Genomic DNA, 26,285 nt, shown 5'->3' with positions numbered 1-26,285 from the left:
CCTGTATTCAGGTACATTGGACTAGGTAATATGAATCAAGTTAGCGCCGCATCCGTCTTTGGCAAATCAACAAATGTTTCCGCTATACGTCTAACATTCCTAGATATCCTCGGTGATTGGAAAAGCAATCCTGTTACCCATTGCCAAATTCATTTATCTGTCACGTTTCACTGTAAAATTTACGGGCACTTAGTAGAATTAAAACCTTTAACAGCCTCCTTTTGACGACCCACTACAACAAAGTGAGTGTATAGGAGTAGTTTATTTTTGGGACTGTGATGTTGTCCTGTGGTGGGACTAAATGAACGCGTATTCGTGCAAAAACAATGTATATACATCTATCACTATGTACTCTTCAATGCGAGCTTGCATGTACATATTTTTTTTGTCTGTATATAAATGAGTCAGAGTAAAATATATCCAATGACGTGGTAGCTTTACCTTTACTGGTACCGAGTACATAGCAACAAATTTATCGCGGGCTTGACTGAGATGTTGACAATTAGCATAATACTGTATTTAGATACATTGATGCGGACGTGTTCTATAAATAGATTTATGCGATTTATCCTAACATAAACCCTTTAACCTTTTATAGGGTTCCTTACCCAAAGGGTAAAAACGGGACCCTATTACTAAGAGTCCACTGTCCGTCTGCCTGGCACCAGGCTGTATTTGCTGGTTGTTTTTTTTTTAATATTCGGATAACGGCTGCAGCAGCATTCAACGCAATCTTTCAAGGAAATTTACATTGAAATTGCCCGCGTCTACGCTACAACATTAACCTTGCAACAGTAATCCTGCTGCAGCTGCCATCCGAATGTCACATTTGTATAAATCACGTTAAATCGTTAAATTTTCCTTTCTAAATATTACGTTTATCTCAAAAGTAACTACTCGTTTCACTCTGCCACTGCGTAGCGCGGCGCCCCTGTAAAACCGACCCCGCTCTAATTTGTATCAGTAAACACTCTACCTGCGGCTCGGGGTTTAGTTTGGCAAGTACATTTCCGGTCGTATTTATTTAGCGCTTTACGGATTTGGTCATTAATAGCGTTGATTGAGGTAGATTGCTTATATCTGTCGGGTGTAAGGAAATGTTTAAAGGGAATTCTGACAAGTAACTCCGTCAATATTCCGTATGGTGTAACGAACTATTTGGCCACTTTCACTGCTACAGAGTATTTGAAGCTGAGTGTACCATAAATATTAGCAAGTTTATATTAAACATAAGAATAATAGTAAAATTAAAATATCAATGGGTCTTCTTTGGTGCTGGTATTTTCATTAATGATACATTTGTTTGTTCGCAGGAAGGTGAATTGCTCCCAAGCCAAGACACAGTGGTGTTGCCGACGCCGAGACAGCCTGATCTGTCCATAGACGAGGACGCCACAGACCCGATACCCACGAGAGTGAGATCCAACAAGGTGATATATTTTCGCCACAGAATAAGTAGTAAATAGACTATCCTCAATTAAATATTGAAGGTCCGCCACTATTGCACTGTTGGTACATTTGACATTTGAGACTCCCTCATTGTATTAACATCGAGGACGCACAGCATTGAAAAATTACGGAATTTGGATACCTAAAATATTTTAATACAAAAATATTCTTTTGCCATACTCAAAAGAGTCGTAGTTATCATCTTAATAAAACTTAAGTAAAAAATGAATTATTTTGTCGTGCCGAAAACGTTTTCCTATTTCAACAATTTTTCTCCAGGTGGCATCAGTAAGCCAGCTGTCCTTCATGGTTCGTCCAGACAGCTTCGAGCGCGGCCAGCTACGTCTGACGTGCATCTCGTCCGTGCACTCAGTGTACAGCGAGCGAGCAGAACTGGTCATCAATGAAGAGCGACCGCAGATCGCGTCAGTGCTGGGCACTAGAGACCGAGCAGGTAGGATTTTAGTATGATAGGTACTGCGGCTACTAGTACCATCGGTCTGTTTGTAGATTATAGGGTTCTAAGGCTGCGTTTCGACCAGATATGTTTGTTAAGAACCAGTAGAATCACTTCATTTGTTTTCCTCGCTAAGCGTGCAGTGATTCTATTGTTTCTTAAAAGCACATCCCTCGCAACGCATCGTCTAAAACTAAATAAAATACTAGGATAAAATTAAATTAGATGTCTACTTGTAGAAATAAACAGTATAAAAAATAAATAATGGTAAGTACATAAAACCGAAACCCGTAATAGCCCGTAATTTCAAAACGGAGAATAAAAAGCCAGCATAACATATCCGCAAATCGTCAAATGCGTAAATAGAAACGCACAAATCCCAGCTACGAAATCACGTTCGGAAACCTTACAGAAACGGTGTAAACTTGGAATGCTGCGCCAGCCTCTAAACCCCGAACGGGCAATCAATGCATGTAGGGATTTCTGCCGAAGTAGCCGGGCATTTGCTATAAAACATCGATATTGCACAACCCATGACGTGGCTAAAGGTGAATGTTCACGTATGAACTTGGGTAATGGACGACTTTGTGCAGTATTTCACACTAGTTTGTCGTTACTTTACTTACCACTCTTACAAGTAAGTACTAAATAGCTATCACACACATTTGTTTAGTACCTAGTAAGCTAAGAAACTGGAGGTCCGGGATTCGAATCCCGGTAAGGGCATTTATTTGTGTATTCATCATTAAGTATGTATTTATCTATATAAGTATATATATCGTCGCCTAGTACCCATAGGGCTAGGTCGATCTGTGTAAGATTTTCCCCAAATATTTCCTTTTTGCATCGCATATAAGTAACAACTTAACTGTAAGCGGCTAAGCGCGTTGTCGCAAGCAACTGTCCTTAATTACCTTGAAGGTCGCCCGGGTGCGCGAAATTTAAAACATAATTAAAAATTATGAACCTAAAAGATTTCCAAAAACAAGTGACGTGTTATAAACGCGTGTCACTTGTTTTGCTTTGTAACCCAATCGCATATGTTATTTCTCTCCGGCCGCGTGATCCGACAGCCTTGTCCGGCATATCGGAGGACAAGGAACTTTAATTTCTGTTCCTTTAGTTTTATATTCTACTTAGTTTGACCACCGAACCACGAGAAATTCTAAAATTCCACTTAGTTCTACCATCGAACTACAGTGAATACTAAAATTGTACTTAGTTCAAACATCGAACAGCTAAGAGATAGCCTTAAATCGCTATTGCACCGCAACTGTGTCACAAATAGACTGCTTGAATGCTCTGCGCAGCTATCAGTCAAATATTTGGCGGCTGTTTCGCTGTTTGTACAGCATATCCCAGCAGCAGAGGTAATATTTAGTGTATGACGATATTGACAATGCATCGTGTTGACTTGGCGATACTATCAAACATGTAACTGTGAAAATAGAAGACTATACAACAAAAAAGTCCAGTTTATTAGTTGTAATTTGGAAGTCCGAGCGATACGAGTACCAGGTAAGTGTTGAGTATAAAAAAATGGTATTTTTGGTGATTTTACGGACTCAACTGCTATATTCACTTCGCTTACTACAAAACTTTTATGATGTGTCTGATCTAGTGACCCCATATGAACTCGATGTTCATGACTTCTAATCCTGGAAGAAGCATTTATTTGTGTGATTAGCTCAAGTCATAAGTGATAAGTCTCTGTGGCCTAAGCGAGATGCGCTACGAAAAATCTCGAGTTCCGTAAATTCCGGTAGCTTCAGCCCACATCACGCGACTATAGTCCAAATTCAAATTTGTGTAAAATATGTATACATAAAGTGCGTACGAACATTTCAAATCAATATCAAAACCTTATCAGATGTCAAACATAGAATCAGCTTCCTGATTACAAGTCGTCACGACATGTCCTGACAAGTTTCCACGAGCCGCCAGGACGTGTCTACACGCGTGTAATCAACCGCATATTGTCTCATTTTACGGTTTACCTGCATAATTATGGCACGACCAGTCACCATCAGTAGTAGCGAATGAAACAACGCACCAAAAATATCTGCTACTTTCGAATACCGTAAAATGGGGCGAGTAGGAACAAAACTGGCATTCAAACCTCGATAACATTTTATTTTTACTTATGCAAACTGAATGGTGTATATAATAAGTGTTCCGGACGTTTTTATTTTAGTTTTTATTTTATTTTGGGTAGTTCCATTTCATAACTGACGATATACAAGATCAAAAACCACCTCACCCCGTACTACGGGGCCCGTAGTCCCTCGTAATTGGGGTGAGATGGGTTTTCATACAAAGGTGATTTTGGAAGATTGTTGGATCGATTTTTTTTATTATGAGTATTACTATAGCTCCATTTTAAATTGGAATACATTACTTTTGTAGCAGTAGCCCTAAAAACCCATGTCAACCCCCTTTCAAACCTTCTCTCCCCATTCATAACCCAACTCTCCCCGCGAAACCTACTCACCCCATTTTACGGTACTTTTCCAAATAGAGGTGTATCTATATATTTTTTAGCTGTCGCTGCTATAGTCAATTTTTTCTACATATAGTGACATAATATGTTAAATCTGAGCAACAGAGATGTATTTATTAATTAGTTGAAACTGTGCAATGTGGCTTGTTAATGTGTATTCTGATTTTACGATGTGTATTGTATTTGCCCGTTTGTTTCCCAAAGGTTTATTGTTAAGGTATTAGAGATTGGTAGATATTTTTGTAGCATAGTCTGATACGCTAATTTTGATGCTGACCGTACATAATTCTGAGGAACCGTTACTTTCCATAAGTGATTGTACAGTCACGGCCTAAAATATGCATACGGATAAAGGGCCAAAAAATATCTTGACACAATTATTAATGGCAAATCAATACTAGGGAACCTTTTGAAGGCTTATAGCTCCAAATAAATTATATAAAAATATGTAGGTAACCGGGATAAAAAGTATCCACCTTTAATAGGGACCAAAACAAAGTAGATACCTAACTTTATAAAATTTTAGTCAAAATTACTTGCCAGGTACGATAATTATCTAGAGGTAGAAATACCCAAGTATTTACTTCAATTTTACGTCAATAAAACTTCCAGTACCCGGTAGTGTGCGTACAATTGTGATTTTTGTAGTAAAAATATATCCTTCCTCGGGATACAAACTGTCTCCATATCAAATTTCAATTAAGTCGGTAGTGGTTTAGGGATGAGGAAGTAACAGACACAGTTACTGTATATTCGCATTTATAATAGTACCCCCTTATTCATACAACTTTACGGATTTAGTTAAATTATGTTTTATCCCTCTCTTACAAATATTTTTATATTTTTCAAAATGACAGATAAAGACAAACGATTCATAGCTAATTCAGGTCGGTAACGCGTTTATGAATCACGCTTTAAATGTTTGGGGATTATTTTTAACGTGTCAATATTTTGACTGGCCGCCGTTCATTGCCATGATAGACATATTCAACGAAAACTTCAATATTATTTCCTTAGCTACCGAGATGCAGTCCCATTTCAAATGAAAGTTCTGAGGCAAATTGCAGTGCAAGTCGTTTGCCGCAAATATTTGAATTGTAGAGTGGAATTGGTTTGCTTTCTGCGTATTCTGTGAGTGTTTACAACGAGAAATAAAAATTCCCCACTGTGGTTCTAAACACCCCATTGAGTCGGCACACGAGTAGGTACCTACATGATAAATACTTGACTTACTTGTAATGTGGTTTCAAATATATATAATCATTATATATTCTTCTAAAACGAAGGTTAGACGCACAATAAATACCGTGATCCATCAATGTGGTAAATACTGAAGGATCACAATCTCACATTCTGTTCACGCAGCAAGCCTACACGTGAAATATTTATCACATCAGTACTGTAACGTGTTTCCCAAAGTTTAGTTGTCAGTCTCCATTGCTGTCGCAATTCGTACTGACATAACGCAGTATTTACTGTATATGTAGTCTAAAGTAGTCTAGTATTATTGACAGATGTCAATATTCATCACATTCTGCGATCTGGAATCCAGAAATCTGGTTTTCCGTCATAAATATTGTGATCCATCAATATACTATACTAGACGGTCAATATATATCACGATATTTGATAAATATCAGTATAGGAATACACTTAAATCAATAAACAACTTTTCGATTAAAATATCGAAAATCGGCCCAAACATACCGCGCCCTAAGCTCACTTCGTTTATATAATGTTTATGCCATTTCAGAGGAAAAGTAATATTTAACGAAGTTAAGGTGCAAACAAAGTGCAAAACGGCAAAGTTTCGAAGTTGGACCTCGGATTTGCGATTTAAATGTAGTTGAGCACCTTTACTCAAGTTTATGGTACGAGATCCAATTTATGAAACGACTATTCATCCTATATTGTTATATGTACATACAAGTTTGGCTAGGAAATGGTTCTATCAATTTTTATGGCCAGAAATAGTTTTCGCTGCTAGGAACCGCAACACAAATGAAATAAAGCGATTATAATTTTTGTATGTAAATCTTCTACTCGCTCAATTTTTTTTTGTATTACAATAATATCTAGCATTAAAAACGTAACGTAGATCAATCTTACTAATATATTAGTGTTACTCCAATATCCATGCCGAGTTTCATGTTAATTTAGCATGTTGTAAAATGAGAGGGTAACTAAGTTTGTATGGTGGCGGCTCTGTAGGTACTGGCGACTCTTAAAATAAATAATCACTACATAGTATAAAACCAACGGCGAGATTCGGGAAATGAATAAGAGATATAAAACAGTAAATATGTGACGTTCCACGGCAAAAGGTACCTTATGGCCGGAATAATTTGCGGCGCTATGCGACGTAAGCGCCATCCAATAAATAATATATATATATAGAAGAAAATATGTAGTTAGTTGTAAGTAAGATCTTTGAAGAAACTTTTTTTTTTTTATATTAATTGGATATATATTGTTATTATTCCAATCCAATTAATCCAATATATATTGGATTGGATTGCCGGTCGTCGCTTCCTGGCTGTCTGTCTGCCCCTATGTATGCTTAGATCTTTAAAACTACGCAACGGATTTTGATGCGGTTTGTTTTTAATTCATAGAGTGATTCAAGAGGACGGTTTGCACCCGTGCGAAGCCGGGCGGGTCGCCAGTATGTCATATTTTGGTGAAATAGATCGGATTGCAATGTATGAGTCGCATCCAAGATAACGGGCCAGGGGTGAAAAGGCCTTTGATGATTTATTAAACTGCTGTTGACAGTGGAATGACCACATTGTCTCAATACATCTTAAATGTAATAAACCTGTCAACAACATTGTCAGCTATCTTCTATATCTATGTTATTTAGTTTATAGCTTGAAGGCAAATCTGAGCTTGATATTTGGAGACTATCTGACGGGAATCGAATCTGACGGGGGCGATTCGAACTTTAAGATATTACGTTACGTCAAATATTACGTCTAGATACGATATGGATTAGATGTTAGTGTCAAAAGTGACATTTTAGTTTGAAGAAACGTCACTTTTGACACTGATATATCACTTTTGACACTGATATGACACTTTTGAGACTAAGTATGTAGGATCTATGAGTAATTGAATACGTTGCTTATGTTGGGATGTGAACCAAAATCGAACTTACCGATTTTGAAATTAATTGGCTATCGATTTATCTGATGTAAATGATTTTTTTGCTTAATCGAATCCGTTTTAAGGCTATTTTTAGGTAGTAGGTGCCCACTCTATTTTTAATTAATTGACTATCGATTTATTATCAATCTGAATAGTTCTGTAGTCGATTATGTTCTGTTTTTCACCACGAAAATTCATTAAATAGTTTATAGTATTCTCATACCTACTATGAGTATCAATTCGGAATTTAAACTGATTTTCCAATTAGCTGCTACGACTATGATACGTGGTGAGGCAGTATTGTGAATTGTGTGTCAAAAAATCAGACAGCAGAATCGATTTTGGCATTTACGACAGCAATGCAGTCGGCAGTAATGTCGCGATGCAATAATGCTGGTGTAGTCTGAATTCGAACGGTACCTTTATCCGAACGCAGCGTCTTACGTAAGCGAACATCTCGCGAATGCGAAGCAAAGGGGCGCGGCGGGCCCACGGTGTTCGCGTTCGCAACGATATCGCCCACGTACGACAATTCTATAGGTATCAAAGGATTCATTTACCCCGCGCCGCATCGTGTCGCTTCGCGTTCGCGTGTTGTTCGCCTACGTAGTATACTGCGTTATAAAGTTTCCAAACGGCTAATTTAAGTAAGTTGGTTGAAATTGCCTTGCAAGACTTCATTACAATTGTATCAAACGAGTAATAATGGTCCGGCTACATATATAGTAGAAATCATGAATAGTATCTAAGTTAGTAGCCGCATGGATGCAGTAACTTCACATCAAACTATTGCTAACTGTTGAAAACAATTTAATTAATCTAACCCCCCTTTACTACCCCTATAGAACTTGACTTGCATACGGCGAAGTCTGTAGACTACCCCCTCTAGACTTAGCATTAATTAATTTTAAAATTAAGCCCTTTAAAATGTTTGACAGCAAATTAAAATAAAGTACCTGGGAGACCGAGCTTTGTTCTAAAATATCTAGCAGGTTCACTTTATTGCTTAAAAAAATAATTCTACTATAAAAATGTCGATCTACCCTCCTTTATTATAGAAAAAAATAATGCACACAAGTTTCATTGTAAATTAACTAGTAATAATCAAAATTTCGCCGCTGAAATAACAGATCTCGTTTCGTACTGTATGGTTTGCACTTATTTCTTAGGTTAGTACTTATATATTTTTTGCATAATCTGCATTTTAATGCACTTACTATCTGTTAGTGTAGTAGGATTTACGTAGTGGTCGTATTTAAAAACATTTAACACACAGAATATTTACATGAAATTGTTATGTATCATATATCCAACGCATAGTTAGTTGACTGCTGAGCTGTCTTCAATGCTACATCTTACAGATAAGTGATCTGAGCCCGGACTATTCAGTTTGGTACGTATACGAAACTCTGATCATAATTAGAGTGTGAAGCAACCCACATAAGACCAAATCTCAAACTACATCTCAAATCAAACCCGAGGGAAATCGGCAAAACTTAACAGTGAGGTTAATTTAAACATACCTTTTACATCAAAATGGTATCATTTTATTTTGTTATTATTCGCCAGTGCGCTACGGTCACGCCAATGCATGTACTACGAGTGAAATGCACGCGTGAATGATAATTAAAAGAAATAATTTTAATAATAAGGCCTTAGATAGCCACAAGGATAGCGTTGCATATTGATAGAATCCGAGGTCTAGTTGGCAGCCTAAACCCAACAATTGGCGTAAGCAATACACGTTTAGTTAAATCAGCTACCTTCCAGCGTGTAGTACAGTAGAACTACGATTCCTCAGTAAGTAAGTACGACATAAAAATGCTACCTTGCAGGTTTTAAGCTTTCCCGCTTGAAATTAATTTCTGACGTGGTCCCTACATAATCATTCTAAATATCCAATCGTATTGGCCTTCTATATTGTATACAACTAATTTGTGGCTATGAATTAATCTTTAACTATTATAAAAGTAGATCTATGTTAGAGTGTAGAACATTTAAATATTTGTTCAAACGCATTGAGCACAAAACAATGACGGGCACAGCTAGCCTCTTTCTACCAGGTTATGTACGGACGTGCAGTTTTTGCGATTGATAATTCGGACGCGAGTCCGAAATTTTAATAGACTGGCTATGTGCTACTGTTATATTTTACTGGACCAAGCTCCGGTCAAAACAAAAGCCTTCTAAATTGTTTTCCGATCTAACAGTTCAGCATTATGGCCTGCTATTGAAAACAAAGCCGCATATTTACGCTGTACGCAGCTCGCAGGTCGCATTATAACTTTTAAATTTTCTTGATTTCATATTGACTTTTACACAAAAAAAAGCTCTTGAGTCGAAGAATATTATTTGTTTCAAGTTCCTTTAGAATTTCGGTGTAAGGGAACTCGAAAATGTTTTCGTAAAATAAATAATATGTCTGGTATTAACCGAATGTGTGAGTGTGATTAGCTTTGGTCATTTTTTCCTTCGTATACGACATTTTTATGAGTATTTCCGTTAATAGTTTAAATAGTAATGTGTCTACTTGTAATAACGCAAATTAAAATATTTTCATACAAAGTAATCTAATTTGTTTTAGACTATGTCTTGTATCAAATAACAAATTCATTATCAAACAAAAAAGGTCAATTTTGATTCAATATAATAATATTCTGACCCAAGTAGTAAAATTCTTGTCCCAATACTTTCAATCTTGAATTTTGAGAATTTAACATTCTTGGCCCGTTAGTGAGATTATCTTACTCCAAGGTATATACATCTTGGATTAAGACATATCAGTTGATACATAATTATGTGGTTCTTGTTTTAAAAAAAATACTGCGTACGAACCGATTCGTGAGTAGAAACGAGATGCTCTTCATCCAATGATGTGCGGCATTTTACCGATGTCGGTTCAAATTAAATGGATAAGATACAAAGGATTGATCCTGGCGTAGTATTTTACAAGTGAAAGAGCTTTCTGCTAAGGCACAATAGCTCTAGATAAAATTCTTCCTCTCAGTAAATCGCTCAGGAGCTCTGACCCTACTAATAAAGGGTATAAAATAAAGCTCTTATCAATATTGCTCTAAATAGGGGGCTTTTTTCTTCATTAACGCTATTAGGCTAATGATTCCCTCGAAACGATTTTAATCACGAAACAAAGCGTTATAATAAAGATTTTCTTCCCGCCGTTTTTCCTGGTCTGTGCGTGCGATTTCATTAGTGACGCGAGTGCGGGTGAACTTTACCCATAGATGACAGGGAAACCTATTAGAAATGTGCAGTCAAGCGTGAGTCGGACTTAATTACTTAGTTTTTGATCAGACCCCTACGGGTTTTTTAAAGACATTTCACTCAACTTCACATTAACAAAGTACATTGTTAAAAATTGTATTACGGAACCCTTGGGACGCGAATCCGACTCGAGCATTTTTTTTTGTTTAAGGTTATATAAGACCAAAGTAGACATACACCTTGCATTGATAAAACGGATGTAATTTTGAAAATGGCAAATATTGACTAAACTGGAAGTACTTTCTACTGAAACACAGTAATCAAGATAATAAAGTAGGTAATAAAAAGTATAAAAAGCGATTGATACTTGACTTCACAGTCAAACTAATTACAGTTTTGTGGGTTAATAAAAATAAGAAAGATGCCTTAATAAGCGTTGCAGTAGCGTAAATGTGGCTAAAGTACAAAAAAACCATACAAGTGCGAGGCGGACTCACCCACCGAGGGTTCCGTACTTTTTAGTATTTGTTGTTATAGCGGCAACAGAAATACGGTCCATGAGATCGAAATACAGCCTGGTGACAGACAAATGGACAGACAGACAGACGGACAGAGAAGTCTTAGTAATAGGGTAAAAGATTCTGGTTTTAAACATATTTTCCATTTTCAAAAATACCTTATTTAAGTATAGTAAATGACTATCATCATCATATCAGCCCTTTATCGCCCACTGCTGAGCATAGGCCTCTCTTCCAGTACGCCACTTGTCCCGGTCCTGAGCTAATCTCATCCAGAAGTGACCCGCAATCTTCCGGATGTCGTCCACCCAACGAGCCGATGGACGCCAGGGGCTTCTTTCATTCGAAAGCGGCCACCATTCCGTTAACATTTTAGTCCACCTGCCATCACTCTGCCTAGCAACATGTCCCGCCCAACTCCATTTTAGTTTGGTAATGGCGAAACCAACGTCTTGCACCTTGGTGCGTCGACGGATCTCGACATTCCTTACTCGATCTTGAAGCTTGATACCGAGCATGGCGCGCTCCATGGCTCTCTGTGCTACGCGGATTTTATGCACAGCCTCCTTAGTGAGCGTCCATGTCTCGGCACCGTATGTCATAGTGGTGTATGTAATGACTATACTAGTTTCAAATGGTAAAATAAGAGTGTATAAAATACAATGTGTTTATTAAATTGTGTTACGTTACTAGAAAATGAAAATCGAAAGTCACAATTCAGAGAAACAAACTTTGCAAGCATTCAACGTAGAAAAAAAATGAATGCCTGGTCAACGGAAAGTCAGGTTAATTTATTTATCAAACGTCGAATTTGTGAGTGACGTGGGTAACGTGATCAGAGAAAACAAAATGATATTCTTTTGCCACAAAAAACAATTTTCATTTCGTTATGGCGGAATTCATGTTTCAGGTAGACATCCAAATATACCTATCACGTCTCTTGTTGTGTCATAGATTTTAGAACTTTATTTTAGATAAGAGTTTGAAGTGTATTACGTAATCAAATCAACGTTAGGTTCATATTATTAAACTATACTTGAAAAGAATACCCAAGCCATAAATCAAACTGTAATTTCCCGTAAATATATAATTTAATTTAAATTTTTATTCTGTTCAGTCATCAGTTCGGCGCCTACGTTGCTTAAGTAAACATTGTTTTACATTATACATTGTACCTACAGATATAATTTTCATAAAATTAGAAGGTTTTAATTGTACTAACCACCATTTTTCAAAGAAAATAAAATAATGAAGAGAAAGGATGTGAATGACAGGATGCCGCCTGACAGTCCAAGTGAGTCCAAGCAAACATTTTTCACAGAATAATGCTTGCATCCTCGCGATTGTGGATTTTTACCAGACTGAAAGAATAAAAGGTAGCAATGCAACTAGACTAGCAAACTAAACTCCCCAGCCCCAGACTAGATGGACCGACGATCTGGTTAAAGTCGCGGGAAACCGTTGGTTGAGGGCAGCGAATGATCGTTCGTTGTGGAGATCTTTGGGGGAGGCCTTTGTCCAGCAGTGGACGTCTTTCGGCTGAGATCATGATGATGAATGCCAAACTAATATTTGAACGAAACTTTAGAATCACGTTTAACCATTCCGATTGCCACCTGCCATTGATTTTGTTTACTTCCCTTTGTCTGTTACGGCAAAAATATTTGTTTCATCTGAATCAAAAATATAATTTAACATTTGTTTGCAAACATTCCTGAGCTCCAGAAATGAACGACCCTTAATAAAAATAAAATTGTTTGCATCCTTCTTCGTTATTACTTATTATTGAGTTCCTTTTTATGTCAGTTTCAAATTATCCATTCTAAAATTAGATAACGGTTATTTACCTTCGGTATGTTCGTAATTTACGAACTATAGTTATGTTGTTACGGTATCACCGAGCGGGCTTGACGATGAAAAGCGAAGATTTAAGAATTAGAACCTTAAATCCGTCTATCATTTTATTAAGGAAATTGACAATGAAAGCACGCGCGTCAACACTCAATGATATTATAATAACTATAGATATGGCAAACCCTAACATCACAAGCGAAAAAAATTCTTCCAACGTAACGGCAGCACACATTTCATCATCATCATCATTATGTCAGCCGATAGACGGCCACTGCTGGACATAGGCCTCCCCCAAGGCTCGCCACTCCGACCGATCCTGTGCCGCTCGCATCCACCGAATTCCCGCGACCTTCACCAGCACACATTTACAACATGTTTATTGTTTACATACACCTACATACGCAAAAGGTGTAAAAGAGACGGCATACTTAGAAGAATACCTAAGTAAAAAAGAGATGACTAGTGTTTGTCTTTTGCGCGTCATAGTTCTGTTAAAGTCCAACGACTAAGAGCAAATTGTACAATCGTCACAAGAGTGTAGTTAAGAGTCCCCGACAAGCTCAGTTCTCTATACAAACGTAGTTACGCTCTCATTTTAAAACGACTAGCTACCTAGATTGCTCTGAAACTTTGTACTCACACTAGGATAAGGTATATCTATTAAATTAAATTAAATTAAATTAAATAATCATTTATTGCAGACCATAACAATCCATAGATTTTGTTAGTTTGTCTTAAGTACCTAATAACTATATATATATTTATGCCTGTAATTAATAGTTTATGTAGCTTCAGATACCATAGTTAAAAAATACAGCCAATTTAAGTATTTCATACAAAACTTGTGTTTGCTCTATTTCGTTTGTTTTATAAGCTGCAGCTATATAAACTAATCACAGACAGATATACCGCATGCCTTTGTATGTGCAAAGTTTCATTACAATCCAACACGTAGTTTTAAAATGAGAACGTATGGAATGGTGAAATTCGGCCGAGCTTACCAGGGACTTTTAAGTGCTTCAATTTTGGAGCGCGTATACCTTATCTATATGTATAGTTATAATATCGTTCTCAACCCCCAAACAAGTACAGCTTCAACAGTAATGCAGCTGCAGTTTCCATTCGTCTGTCACTTTAAAATAATAACAGTAATCGATAAACGCCGCATTATTCCTCGTATTCACATTCCCAAATTGGAAAATTGAAAATCGATCGTTCAAACGGTTCGCATTAACACTTTATTAGTAATAAAAGTTACACTTGCACATTTAAATGATACGTTAGCAAAGCGGCACTCGTGTCGTGGATGATTTACTTCGTATAGGTCGTATGTGTTGCTGCAATGTTTGTAAAGTTACGATGGTTTAAAATGGCATGAATGGGGAATAATCGGGCAAATTATTCGGACAGTGCATTATTGCGTCAACAAGTACAATAAAATTAAACACAGTAGAGTAACTGCATTTTTATATGCGAGGGCACATTTCGCTAACTAGTCGAAGGATAGATGAAAAAAATTATTCGGTCCAGCCGAAGGATTAGGGGAAAATATATTTACATTAAGAAAGTTTTTGAAGTTGATTTTAAAAGGCACATTAAGTAGGTACCCACGTAACTGGATTCAATCCAATTCAAAATATTTAATGTCAAAACACATGTCAAATATTATAATAAAAATAAAATATATATTAAATTCAAATAACTAACAATAAAATACAAAAATCCGAGTACACAGTAAAATCATGTATTAAAATAATTAAATTAAATAATTATTACTCCATGTCAAACTACAAATGTCAATACTAATGGAGTATAAGCCATGGATAGTCAAAATAAATTTTCCCATAATAGCATCAGTCAGAACATATCAAGTAAAAAAATATATTTTACCCGTCAGAAAATTCAAAGTACAAGACAGTGGTACCAGCATTGACGATTAAAATATGGTACTTATGAATCGAACAAACTAATAAAAACTCATGGATATTCAAATGCAAAAGTACGTTATGACACATAGACAAGTAGGACGATAGATTGAACCTCCAATTACGTACGTATTTGACAGAAATATCACCCGATGCGTTGGACAAATTTGCACGCCGTCCGAACGGGGAATATCGACGCAAATGATCTGCAGAGGCGGTGCATTACGTCAACAGTGTCGCAATGTCGATGCATACAGAAGACGCACGCAGTACGTATTAAAAACTGTATTTGATAGGCATACAAGAGATGCCCAGATTGGACCCTCTAGGTAGACTGATTAAGAGAAGCATATAAAATAGTACTAATGAAATCACTAAAGGTTTTATACTTGTAGTTTTCTCTATAAATACATTAAAAAGATTAACTCTTAGAGTATAGGTAGAGACCCCGATATGGAGGCTTCTTATGCCTTTGAATAGGTCTCGTGTTGACAAATGCTTCGTAGAGGCGTTTGAATAATTGATTAAACTAGCTTCGATAATAACGAATAAAACAAAGCGCCAAAAGTATCTGCTGCCCTGGAATACTGTTGATTTAAAGTCACATTTTCCCCTCATAATTTTAATTGGAATACTTTTCCAAAAAGACGTATTCACCTTCCTATCTCATTTTCTCATATCTCTCATTTTGTTAAATTACGACCCGCCCCGGCTTCGCACGGGTGCAATGCTTTTGTATTATACATATAAACCTTCCTCTTGAATCACTATCTATTAAAAAACCGCATCAAAATCCATTGCGTAGTTTTTAAGATCTAAGCATACATAAGGTCAGACATCCATCCAGACATCAGGTAGCGACTTTGTTTTATACTATGTAGTGATTAGAGAATACGTAGGTATTTTTGATGCTGACAGTACCACTGTACATTCGTTTTAAATTAATTCCTGCTCCAATTTATAAGTAACTTAAAACGCTGTGGGCTGAGAAAGAGACTCACTAATTTACTGATTTCATTTGTTTTCAATACCTACTGTCTTCTCTATACTGTGTCATCGGAAATTAATTCTCGCGGGATGTGGCACCACCACCGGGTTATTGCGCGCGGCGATCGCTGCGTTATTGCCGTTTGAGTGCCCTCGCTGTTACGTTTGTCTGTGCCGGTTTACATACACATCGAGATGTTTGAGTGGCCCCGCTGTTGCGTTTGGTTTGTGTACGCTTTATCAACCACTGCTACAAACTAGGGAGTGGTTAGGCCAGTGACTCTTAAACAACAAATTAGACGTTTTCGTGATTATTTTCGATCAAACCAACATAATATTTTATGTTTTATTTTTTGCTGTCTGCCCTTGCATTGGTACGAGTACGAGTATAGTCTAATTTAATTTAATTAACATAGTAAAATAGCTGCGTTCCGAATACCCAGCGTTCACGTTTACCCGGCCTTCACCTAGGACTTGCAGAATATTTATATCTAAACATGGTTGAACATAATAAAATCAGCCTGTATAAAGTTTAATAAATTGAGAATAATTCATTAAAACATCCAAACTAAAATTACTGAAAATTAATAACATTTCAATATGGTACATTTATAGTTCATCGTCTTTCTGCTTTTCAAGTCTGGTAGAGGCCAATTCAAACTTACGTATATTGATATCTAAATTACCTAGTTGTCTTTTTGTTAAGGGGCCCACTGATTACCAGTCCGCCGGACGATATCGGCCTGTCAGTTCTTCGGAACTGTCAAATTTTTGTTCTAACTGACAGGCTGATATCGTCCGGCGGACTGATCATCAGTGGGCCCCTTTAGGTAATGCCTTGATTATGATTATGATTAGGTATCATTCTCCCGTGCTTCCCACTCACGCCAATATAGTGCAGTACGAGTAAAAAGCACGCGCGGCTGACATCATTTATATAATTATAATTTTGACTAGCGACCCGCCCCGGCTTCGCACGGGTGCAATGCTGATGAATTATACATATAAACATTCCTCTTGAATTACTATTAAAAAAAGCCGCATCAAAATCCGTTGCGTAGTTTTAAAGATCTAAGCATACATAACGACAGACATCCATCCAGACAGCAGGAAGCGACTTTGTTTTATACTATGTAAGTACTTATGTTTTTATGTCACAATGTAAGTTTGAATTGGCCTATTCAATCCCTGAATCGTTATAAACGAAACGGCTTCTAACAGTCTAAATCCGCAAAACAAACCCAATAACCCCCGAATCTCACGCGCGATACCTTCAAAATACTCAAAATTAACGGGCAAAAATACATTTTATATTTTTTATTTCCGACCATGTAAACACTTGGGCATTATTGCCACGCCGCATGAAAAACGCGCCGCGAACGCGTCGGGCTGTTAGGTTATTACTTCCGTTTTTTTGCACGCGAGAAATAAATGCATAGTCTACGTTTGTTAATAATGCTCATATATTTCCTGTAACTATTGTTCGTGTGTTTTTGATGTGAGGAATTTTGATTGCATATTTTAGTAAAACGTAGCTTTTAGGTGTTAAATTGATATCGTAGTTATTTTAATTAAAGTTGGAAACGACATTTTGTGACTTGAACTATTTTTATAAGGTTTTCTGTTGGTAATTTGTGTGAATGCGAAGTGTTTAAAATTACTGCATTTCTAAGGCTAGTTTCCTTACGAAGTGAAATGTGTGTACTTATACAGTAGCGCTTAAAGATCTTTTAATAACTGTTAGGTAATATTTCAAAATAAGTTTAAGTATTAACCATCATAACAACGGTTTGTGCCTTTGGAAAACCAGTTTAAACTGCTGTTTTATTGCCCAAGTATTTAATAAGTTAAGAACTGAATAAGTTTTGAGTATAACATACGGCTGTTTTACCTGATGGGTAGTTTGAATCGGTACTGTATCTAAATTATCTTCGTCTTAGTCCAGTAAAGTAAGATTTTTTTTTCACTGTTTTATTTTGAAGAGGCAGTAATTTCGTACTAAACTTGAGCTTTTCTGGCCTCTTTTTTACATTTATATGGAGAATTTGTGTTTTTCTGATTCTCACCTAATTCGGTATCAAAGTCGAGTCGTCAAGTGTTGGACCAGAATAGTAAAAAGGTTATCTGTGCCCTGTGATTTCGTTTGATTGGATAGGGGAAGTGGAATGTTCGTTTTTTATTGTGGAAGTTCGATTTTTTTACCTGGTGGCCTAGCTGTATTCTGCAGAAGGCAAGCGTCCTTTAGGTACATAATTTAACATTCACTATAAAATGGACTTACCTAAATTTAAGGATAGTGAATACAATTATCTAAAAAGCCTTCAAACGTTATAAATGATACGCTTATTTTTCTTAAAGCTACGTCGACGATAACATTAACTTATCTAGATATTTATAATATTAACTCACATTAAAAAAAATCGAATTAAATAAATAATTGAAATTGAATTAAACTTTACTAGATCGTCCGACGAAAATCATACTTTTTCTCTCATTCATTTTTTTTAGCTCTATGCCATTTCAGGCAATAATTGGAGATAATACCAGTTACGAGTAAATTAGGTTGTTTGATAGGAAATCTACACTTGGTACGATTTAACCGGCGGTACAATATAGCCGACTCTCATCTACATCTCGCTATGAATAAATTATCTTACTTTTAGTTGTATTTCTTGTAAATTAAGTCTACAATTTGATCCTCATTTTTAACGAAACCAAACCCCTCCAATCCGCAAATTACTTAAAATTATTCTTCATTAAATTCAAATGCGCTTCAAACTTCAACTAATTAGAGGTAGAAAGTTGGAGTAAAAAGTTAGCAAAAACCTGCATCGCAGAAACGGGGAACGAATAAAAATGGCTACTTCTGACTAGTGACGTGCTAATTTTATTAACCCTTGACGCAAAAAGGGGGGTATTATAATAAATATGTTCGACGCCAATGTCTGTTTGTCTATCTGTGGCATCGTAGCCCTTCAACATTCCGGGCGTTTTCTCGGCATTTTGGCACGGCTCACTTGGGGAGCCTGGTGTTTCAGCAACTTAACCCCATGAATCAGCAAAGATACTAGTTTTTACAAAATCGGCTGCCATCGGATCCAGAGGAGAAACTGGGCCGTTTTATTTAAGGCCCAATAAGTCGTGTTCTTCTCTCACTCTCACTGAGTGTAAGCGTGAGTAAAATGGAAGTATACGTGCCTGGGAGCGCGGATATAAAAAAAAATATATTTTTTTTGGACTTTTAACCTTTTCGACGCCGTGTGAAACACAAAAGCTGTCAATCGGACGCCACGTCACCGAAGTGTCAAAACTGAAATTTAAGTTTATGCACATGCAAAAGTAGGTCTATGTTGCTCCGTGGTCTGTGACCGATTAATCGGTCTTTGGCATTGGACCTGCGGTGCCGATATATCAGTCATTCGCGTCCAAAGGGTTAAATAAAATAAAAAGTTATCGATACGTTCCCTCAAACATGATATTGACGATTTTTAGAAGCATATTTCATATTTTTGGCTTTTGTGCATATATTTGTTACAAATTTTTAACGTGCATTTTAGACCTATATTCGTAATTTTTTTCTATCGAGCGAACGTCAAAAACTCAGAATTAAATCGATACGGCCCCATGAGAAAGGTCTCAAAATTGCTAATAAAATTTATGGCAGCCATATTGTTATCCAAAAAAGCGCTACGAGTTTTAAAAAACTCCGTTTTCCGAACCTACTGCACCTTAAAGTTGTACACTACACTTTTTTCAGATTTTTAATGTTTATGTTATTTCAACTCAGAATTTACGAGCTGTTTCGTTCCTATAGGAGAAAAAAAGTGTGTTGCAAAAATGACTGTTCGAAAATAAAAATAAATGTGCCTATTTTTTATGGCAAGAGCATTAATGCTACGTCGAAAGTCAAGAAGAGATTTAATTGACAATTCAATGTCATGCTTATAAGAAATAGATGACATGTATACACTGTGTGGTCTTTTAATCTATGATTTTAGCTCTAAAATTTTAGTTTTTTCTAAAGCTTTTTTTCTGTTTTTATATTAAACCCATACATGACGACTTCATAAATTTTTCGTTCCGTTACAAATATCCCCCTCGATGGCATATCCGTACATTTGGCACACAGCATAAGAATTGGAATTAGACAAAATCCGCCTTTAAATTAAGGCGATTTCGGTCCCGGAATTCGATTTGGGGTAAATCTCCCGAGGCAGCGATCCTGGAACCGCGCTTCCAAACTTAAACGTCTTGCAAGTGATTGGTAAAAATAGAAAGTGTATTTACTTCTAATTTGGTTTTAAATTGGATACAAATGGATGGTGATTTTTTAACGTAATCCTACCAAGTACGGCGGGGTAAATTATTCAGCTTAGGCCGGGGTGAAAATTGAATCAATTGATAGAAACAATATTAAAATTTCAGAAGGTTGTGCGGGTTACGGGCTAACTCTGCTTTTAGTCGGATTATTAGTAATATTGCTTAACGCTTGTTTCTGACTTCCATTGCCAATATTGGCCGGCCCCTCGAAATTTTCACTTTGTTAGTTGTGAGTTAGTTTAAAGTTGTTTTGTGACACGTGACCCTAAATTAAGGGTTATCTCTGTATATGAAAAGATGTCATGTATGTGACGTGTGTGAAAAGGGTATTTCGTTAATAGTTCTAAGGTATCGATCCGGTCTCTAAATATAATTCCAATAAAAATCCCTTTTTAAGGTTCCGTACCCAAAGGGTAAAACGGGACCCTATTACTAAGACTCTACTGTCTGTTTGTCTGTCGGTCCGTCTGTCACCAGGCTGTATCTCAAGAACCGTGATAGCTAGACAGTTGAAATTTTCACACATGATGTATTTCTGTTGGCGCTATTACAACAAAAGTACTAAAGGGTAAATCAACTTTTTCTTGTCACTCTTAAAACCCCGATTTTATGGTAATTAAAATAACCAAACATGCATTTTTGTGGTAGATATATTAAGACCTTTCCACTGAGCTACCACTAATAAGCACGTTGTGGATCGTTATACAACATGCCGTCTAACAAACTGTGCTAATATTGTCCCCTGGCTGACGGGACACAATAACAACAAGAAATAGTTAACAGTAATAGTTAAGTTAGTTTAGTTAACTAAAAACAGAATAAAATAATAAGTCGTTTTTTGCGCAATGGTACCGAACCCTTTGTGCGCGAGGCCGACTCGCACTTGGCCAGTTTTTTAAACAAACCTAATAATATATAATAGTTATGATTATTCGTATTAAGATAGCGTTTGCACGGCAACAGCAGCTGTATTACTGTTGCGACATTACGGCTGCGGCCTTGACGCGGGCGCTGTCACTGTCAATTTCCAAACTTATTTCGTTTCCTACCTCCACCACTAAAAACAAGATCTTAATACTTCGCTAGTAGGTACCTAGTAAATGTGGTATATAAAGTCTTGGATAGACGCAACACAGTTTCATCCGACGGCTATGAATTAAACACGTTCATAAACATGCTCCGGGCTGTGGTTGGAAAACTTTTATGATATCGCGAATTTGCTGTGCTTAATTTAATATGTTGTTAGTTATGTACTTATGTTCAGCAGGCGTATTTAATTATTGTCGTGTTTGTCACGCATGGTATGATATTAAATAGAATATATAAATGTTACTCTCTGCCAGATAAATTGGACTATGCTACGCCTGCTGAGCTCATAGTGCGTGTTGGCATAATTTAATTCGCGAATAAATTAATATTAATACTTGCATATAATTTCTCCATTGTCTACACTTATCATCATCTATTGATTGACAATCTACTTATTCAACGCGTCACGTCACTACCGGCCGGCAGACATTTTTGACTGACGCCCACGTGACTGATCGGACCAGCCGGCCTAGCCAAGGTGACAATCACTATCGCTTCGACAACGAAACGCTTTGTACCTCTCTATCACTCTTCCATATTAGTGCGACAGTGACAGTTGCGTTTCGATCGCTACGAAGCGTAAGCGATTGGCGTGTTGGCTACGCGGCCAGTCACGGCACAAGACTCGCTCACCGCGTCCCTCGCACCCCAGTATTTTTGGCAGCATCGGTTTCATGAAATAATTTCTTTAGAATTTATTGTCTGTGTTCCCAACCATTAAATTAGTTTTTTTTTAAAGAGAAACTTATTTTATCGCCTCAAATTTTTTGGTCCGTCTTTAGCATGTCGCATTACAGAATTACAGCATTAGTAAAATTTAACTTTATTTCTAGTACTAGTTCATGGTTTTTAAAATAAGCATTAACGGACATTCAAGGTTAATTCACGAAAGGTAATATTTGCTTGTAATTTCATACAAAATTTTAAGGACAGTAGACCTTATCTTTAACTACGGTAAGATTTTATACGCTCCCTCAATCTGTCAAATTCTACGGTGAATGCCTATTGGCATATTAAACTTAAGAGGAAGTTTACATACAACTTTTTGTTTTCGAACGTTACGGACGTCACGATTCCGTCAAACAATTTCCAACGGTTGGCTACTCGCAAGCGTGTAAACATCTTGAAAACCCCAGTGTAACGTGACCATGAGATCCTTAACAACTTATGCGTAATCGGAGAGCTTACTTATATCGGTTTATTTAGTCCTTGACTCGCGTATGATAAGTAACCTACAGGTAGTAAAGCGTTTTGGACCCTTGCGAAAGCAGTCGAATCGAACTTCTGCCGCCCCTCACTACCCCCACTGCTGAAACCGGATGGGTCACTTGCCCACACTGCTGAAGAGAAAGCGAATTTATTTGCTTCTATCTTCGCTGAATCTTCACGTCTAGATGTAACTGGCACAAACCTTCTAGTCCACTAGTTTGCGAGACTTCTATGTCGGACATACGCATACGTCAGACGGAGGTTCGCAAAGTGCTGCAAAACCTGGACGTGAACAAAGCAAGTGGTCCTGACGGAATTTCAGCCATAGTTCTTAATACCTGTGCACCTGAGCTATGTCCCATACTGACGCGCCTCTTCCGCCTCTCTATGGCTAACGGCCAGGTTCCGAAGTCTTGAAAGCTTGCTAATGTTCAACCAGTGCCGAAAAAAGGTAGCCGAGCTGACCCTGCCAACTATAGACCGATTTCGGTCACGTCCATACTCTGTAAGAGTATGGGACGTGTACTGAACAACCGACTCCTGGCATATCTAGAAGCGAATGACCTGCTCAGTGACCGGCAATATGGGTTCCGACGAGGCCGGTCTACTGGAGATCTTTTAGCGTATGCCACGCACGACCGGTCTGGCCTAGTGGGTAGTGACCCTGCCTGTGAAGCCGATGGTCCTGGGTTCGAATCCCGGTAAGGGCATTTATTTGTGTGATGAGCACAGATATTTGTTCCTGAGTCTTGGGTGTTTTCTATGTATTTATGTATTTGTATATTATATATATCGTTGTCTAAGTACCCACAACACAAGCCTTCTTGAGCTTACTGTGGGACTTAGTCAATCTGTGTAAGAAAGTCCTATAATATTTATTATTTATTTATTATTTTATTATTTGGAGTGAGGCCATCGAGAAGAATTAGCTGCCTCTCTAGATGTATCGAAGGCCTTCGACAGGGTTTGGCTCGAGGGCCTTATTAGTAAGCTACCGTCCTTCGGTCCACCCACTAGTCTCTGTGACTGGGTATTAGACTTTTTGAGGGATCGATCGATTCGGGTTGTCATTAATGGCTGCTCGTCCGATCAGATGGCAATCAATGCCGGAGTCCCTCAAGGGTCCGTGCTTTCAGCAACCCTTTTCCTGCTCCACATAAACGACCTGCTGCAGCCAGGTACGTTCGGATATGCAGATGACACTACGGTTGTTGAAAGCTACATACCCAATTCACGAGCTAGTGGAGCCCAAATTCAGGCGCTCAGGGAGGCAATGGTCGAACGCATGAACGTGTCACTGAAGGCAGTCTCCGATTGGGGTGAAGCCAATCTGGTTGCGTTCAATGCTAGTAAGACTCAGGCGTGTCTTATCTCCGCTAAACGGAGTCCATTCCATCTCACTCCTACTTTCCGAGATGTATCCCTTCCGTTAACCGACCATCTTGAGCTGCTCGGAATCTCGCTGACCTCGAAACTCAACTTCGGCCCGCATATCGAGTCGAAAGCACAGTTAGCGGCAAAAAAGCTAGGCATCCTCAACAAGGTGAGGCAGTATTTTACACCTAGGCAGCTGCTCGACCTTTACCAAGCACAAGTCCGATCGTATGTAGAATTCTGTTCTCATCTGTGGGATGGCTCTGCAAAGTACCAGAGGAGGGCCAAGAGAATCATCAATGACAGCAATCTTTTTTTTTAATGATGAATAGGCAAGCGTTTGACCACAATACCACCTGATGATAATGATGATAAGATACCTATTAACTCTTGCCTTGAAGAGCCCCAAATTGTACTCATGCGGAAACACAGACTCGGGCAGGGCGTTCCACTCCTTGGCAGTGACGAATGCTCGACTCCAAAGTCTGGAGCATCGTCGCAAGGTTGCCAGCCTGTCGATCTTTTATAGGATACATTTCGGAGAGTGTGCCGAGGAACTGCACAACCTTATTCCTCCGTCCCATTTTTACCATCGGACCACAAGACAAACGGCACTCCGGCATCGCTTCATGGTAGGAACTCCAAAAATACCCACGAAGCGTTTTGCTTCCACATTTCTTATGCGAAAATTACATTGGCGTTGGGCGAGCTTTTGTAAGATAATCAAAGAGGATTTCAGGGTATTAAAAACGCGATTTTAATACCGTAAATCGAATAATTTTCCAAAAATTAAATGCCTACAATCCGAAGACAAGTTTTACTTGCATCGTGGTTTCATTTACTTTTTTAATTATTTCATAGCGCAAAAATCCGTAAATTTTGTTTACGGCCGCTATCAAACACCTTTAGCAACTTTACCTTACTTATGTACAACACCGATAGGAGCCGCATGACGCCTTAAAAACGCTGCTTTAACGCAGTATTTTTTTTTTAAATAGAATGCAAGAAACTTCAGTATACATAGGCCCTATAAACGACCCTTTTTACATATTAATAGTACATGCAAAAAAAAACCCCTGTCCACCATTTTGAGATATATTGCCGAAATCGTAGAACAAACGTGACGCGATGAAAGGCCTCTAATGCCTTATAAAATATCGTAGCGAGGAATAAATCGCTATCAGGTCGTAGTCCGTCAATCTTATTGTCATTCAATTTGAATTCTCGCGCTGGGTCGGTTTTTGCGATGCCTTGGTGTGCGGCTATAAAAAGTGCTGTTAAATAGTTTTTTCCTAAATATGAACCTGAAGTTTACGAATACTGCAAGTCAGCCGGAAAAGCGAGTTCATAGTTTCAAATGGCGGATGTATTTTTTTTACCCCTGTTGCCTTAGTTACGTTCTCCTGGGTCACTATTTAGACAGTGTTTTTTAGCATTTAAATCACCCAAAATGGATATTCATGGTAGTTGTAAACCCTTTCCTTAATGGCTCATCTACTAAACATGATAGTACATGTTTAGTCCTGGTGGGACTACTTGGATTCCGCAGCGCATTTGGCATGTTCGCCGACGCCGCCGTAGAGTACTTCCACACCATAATGCGCAAAAAACCATATCCATCGAAGCAAAATCCAGGGTAGTCCCAACCAGCAAATTAAACATTTTAGCGGACAGGCTAGAACTGAACTGAACACTATTATCCGCATTAATAAACCCTCATTCTGGGGATGTTTATTATATTAATAGACTAAATGACAGCTTGTTTTAATGGTTGTCGTCGTCGACGCAAATCCGATTTATTTTGAGGATTAAAGGCCATTGCATTAAAGCACCTAATTCAAAATTCAGAAACGACAGTCAGTTTGAATCAAACTTTGAACAGCTTAGGCTAATTACTAACTTACATACATATAGCGCCACCAGTATAGCGCCAATACGCACAGAGCGAATGCAACAATAATATTAAACATGATAAAAAATATTGTCTTCGGTTACCGCGATATTATGGAGACGTATTATATCGCGTATATTAATGACTGTATAATACATTGTATTATATATATAAATATATTAAAAGAGTATCGGGTATGGTATGAATTATCTCACATGATTTTTTCGGGCTTGATGGGCCCTACTCTGTTAAACAAAAGCCTTTGTTTCTTTGAAGAGCTGTCTTCAGTACGTACCAAAGCAACCATGTCGTTTAAAAAGCAACTATGTATCATGATAGTATT

General features: G+C 37.7%; 1 protein-coding gene across 1 annotated transcript in view; it reads left to right on the top strand.

Moving 5' to 3' along the window:
- Window positions 1-26,285, top strand: part of LOC134742673 (uncharacterized) — a 294,576-nt gene that overhangs the window by 234,321 nt on the left and 33,970 nt on the right. The window contains exons 6-7 of the mRNA XM_063675862.1: window positions 1,314-1,430; window positions 1,729-1,903. Coding sequence (XP_063531932.1) covers window positions 1,314-1,430; window positions 1,729-1,903 — 292 coding nt within the window. The remainder of the gene's footprint in view (window positions 1-1,313; window positions 1,431-1,728; window positions 1,904-26,285) is intronic.

This window comes from Cydia strobilella, chromosome 7 (assembly GCF_947568885.1).
Source record: "Cydia strobilella chromosome 7, ilCydStro3.1, whole genome shotgun sequence".
NCBI classification, from domain to species: domain Eukaryota; kingdom Metazoa; phylum Arthropoda; class Insecta; order Lepidoptera; family Tortricidae; genus Cydia; species Cydia strobilella.
This window is presented reverse-complemented; position numbering and strand designations above follow the sequence as displayed.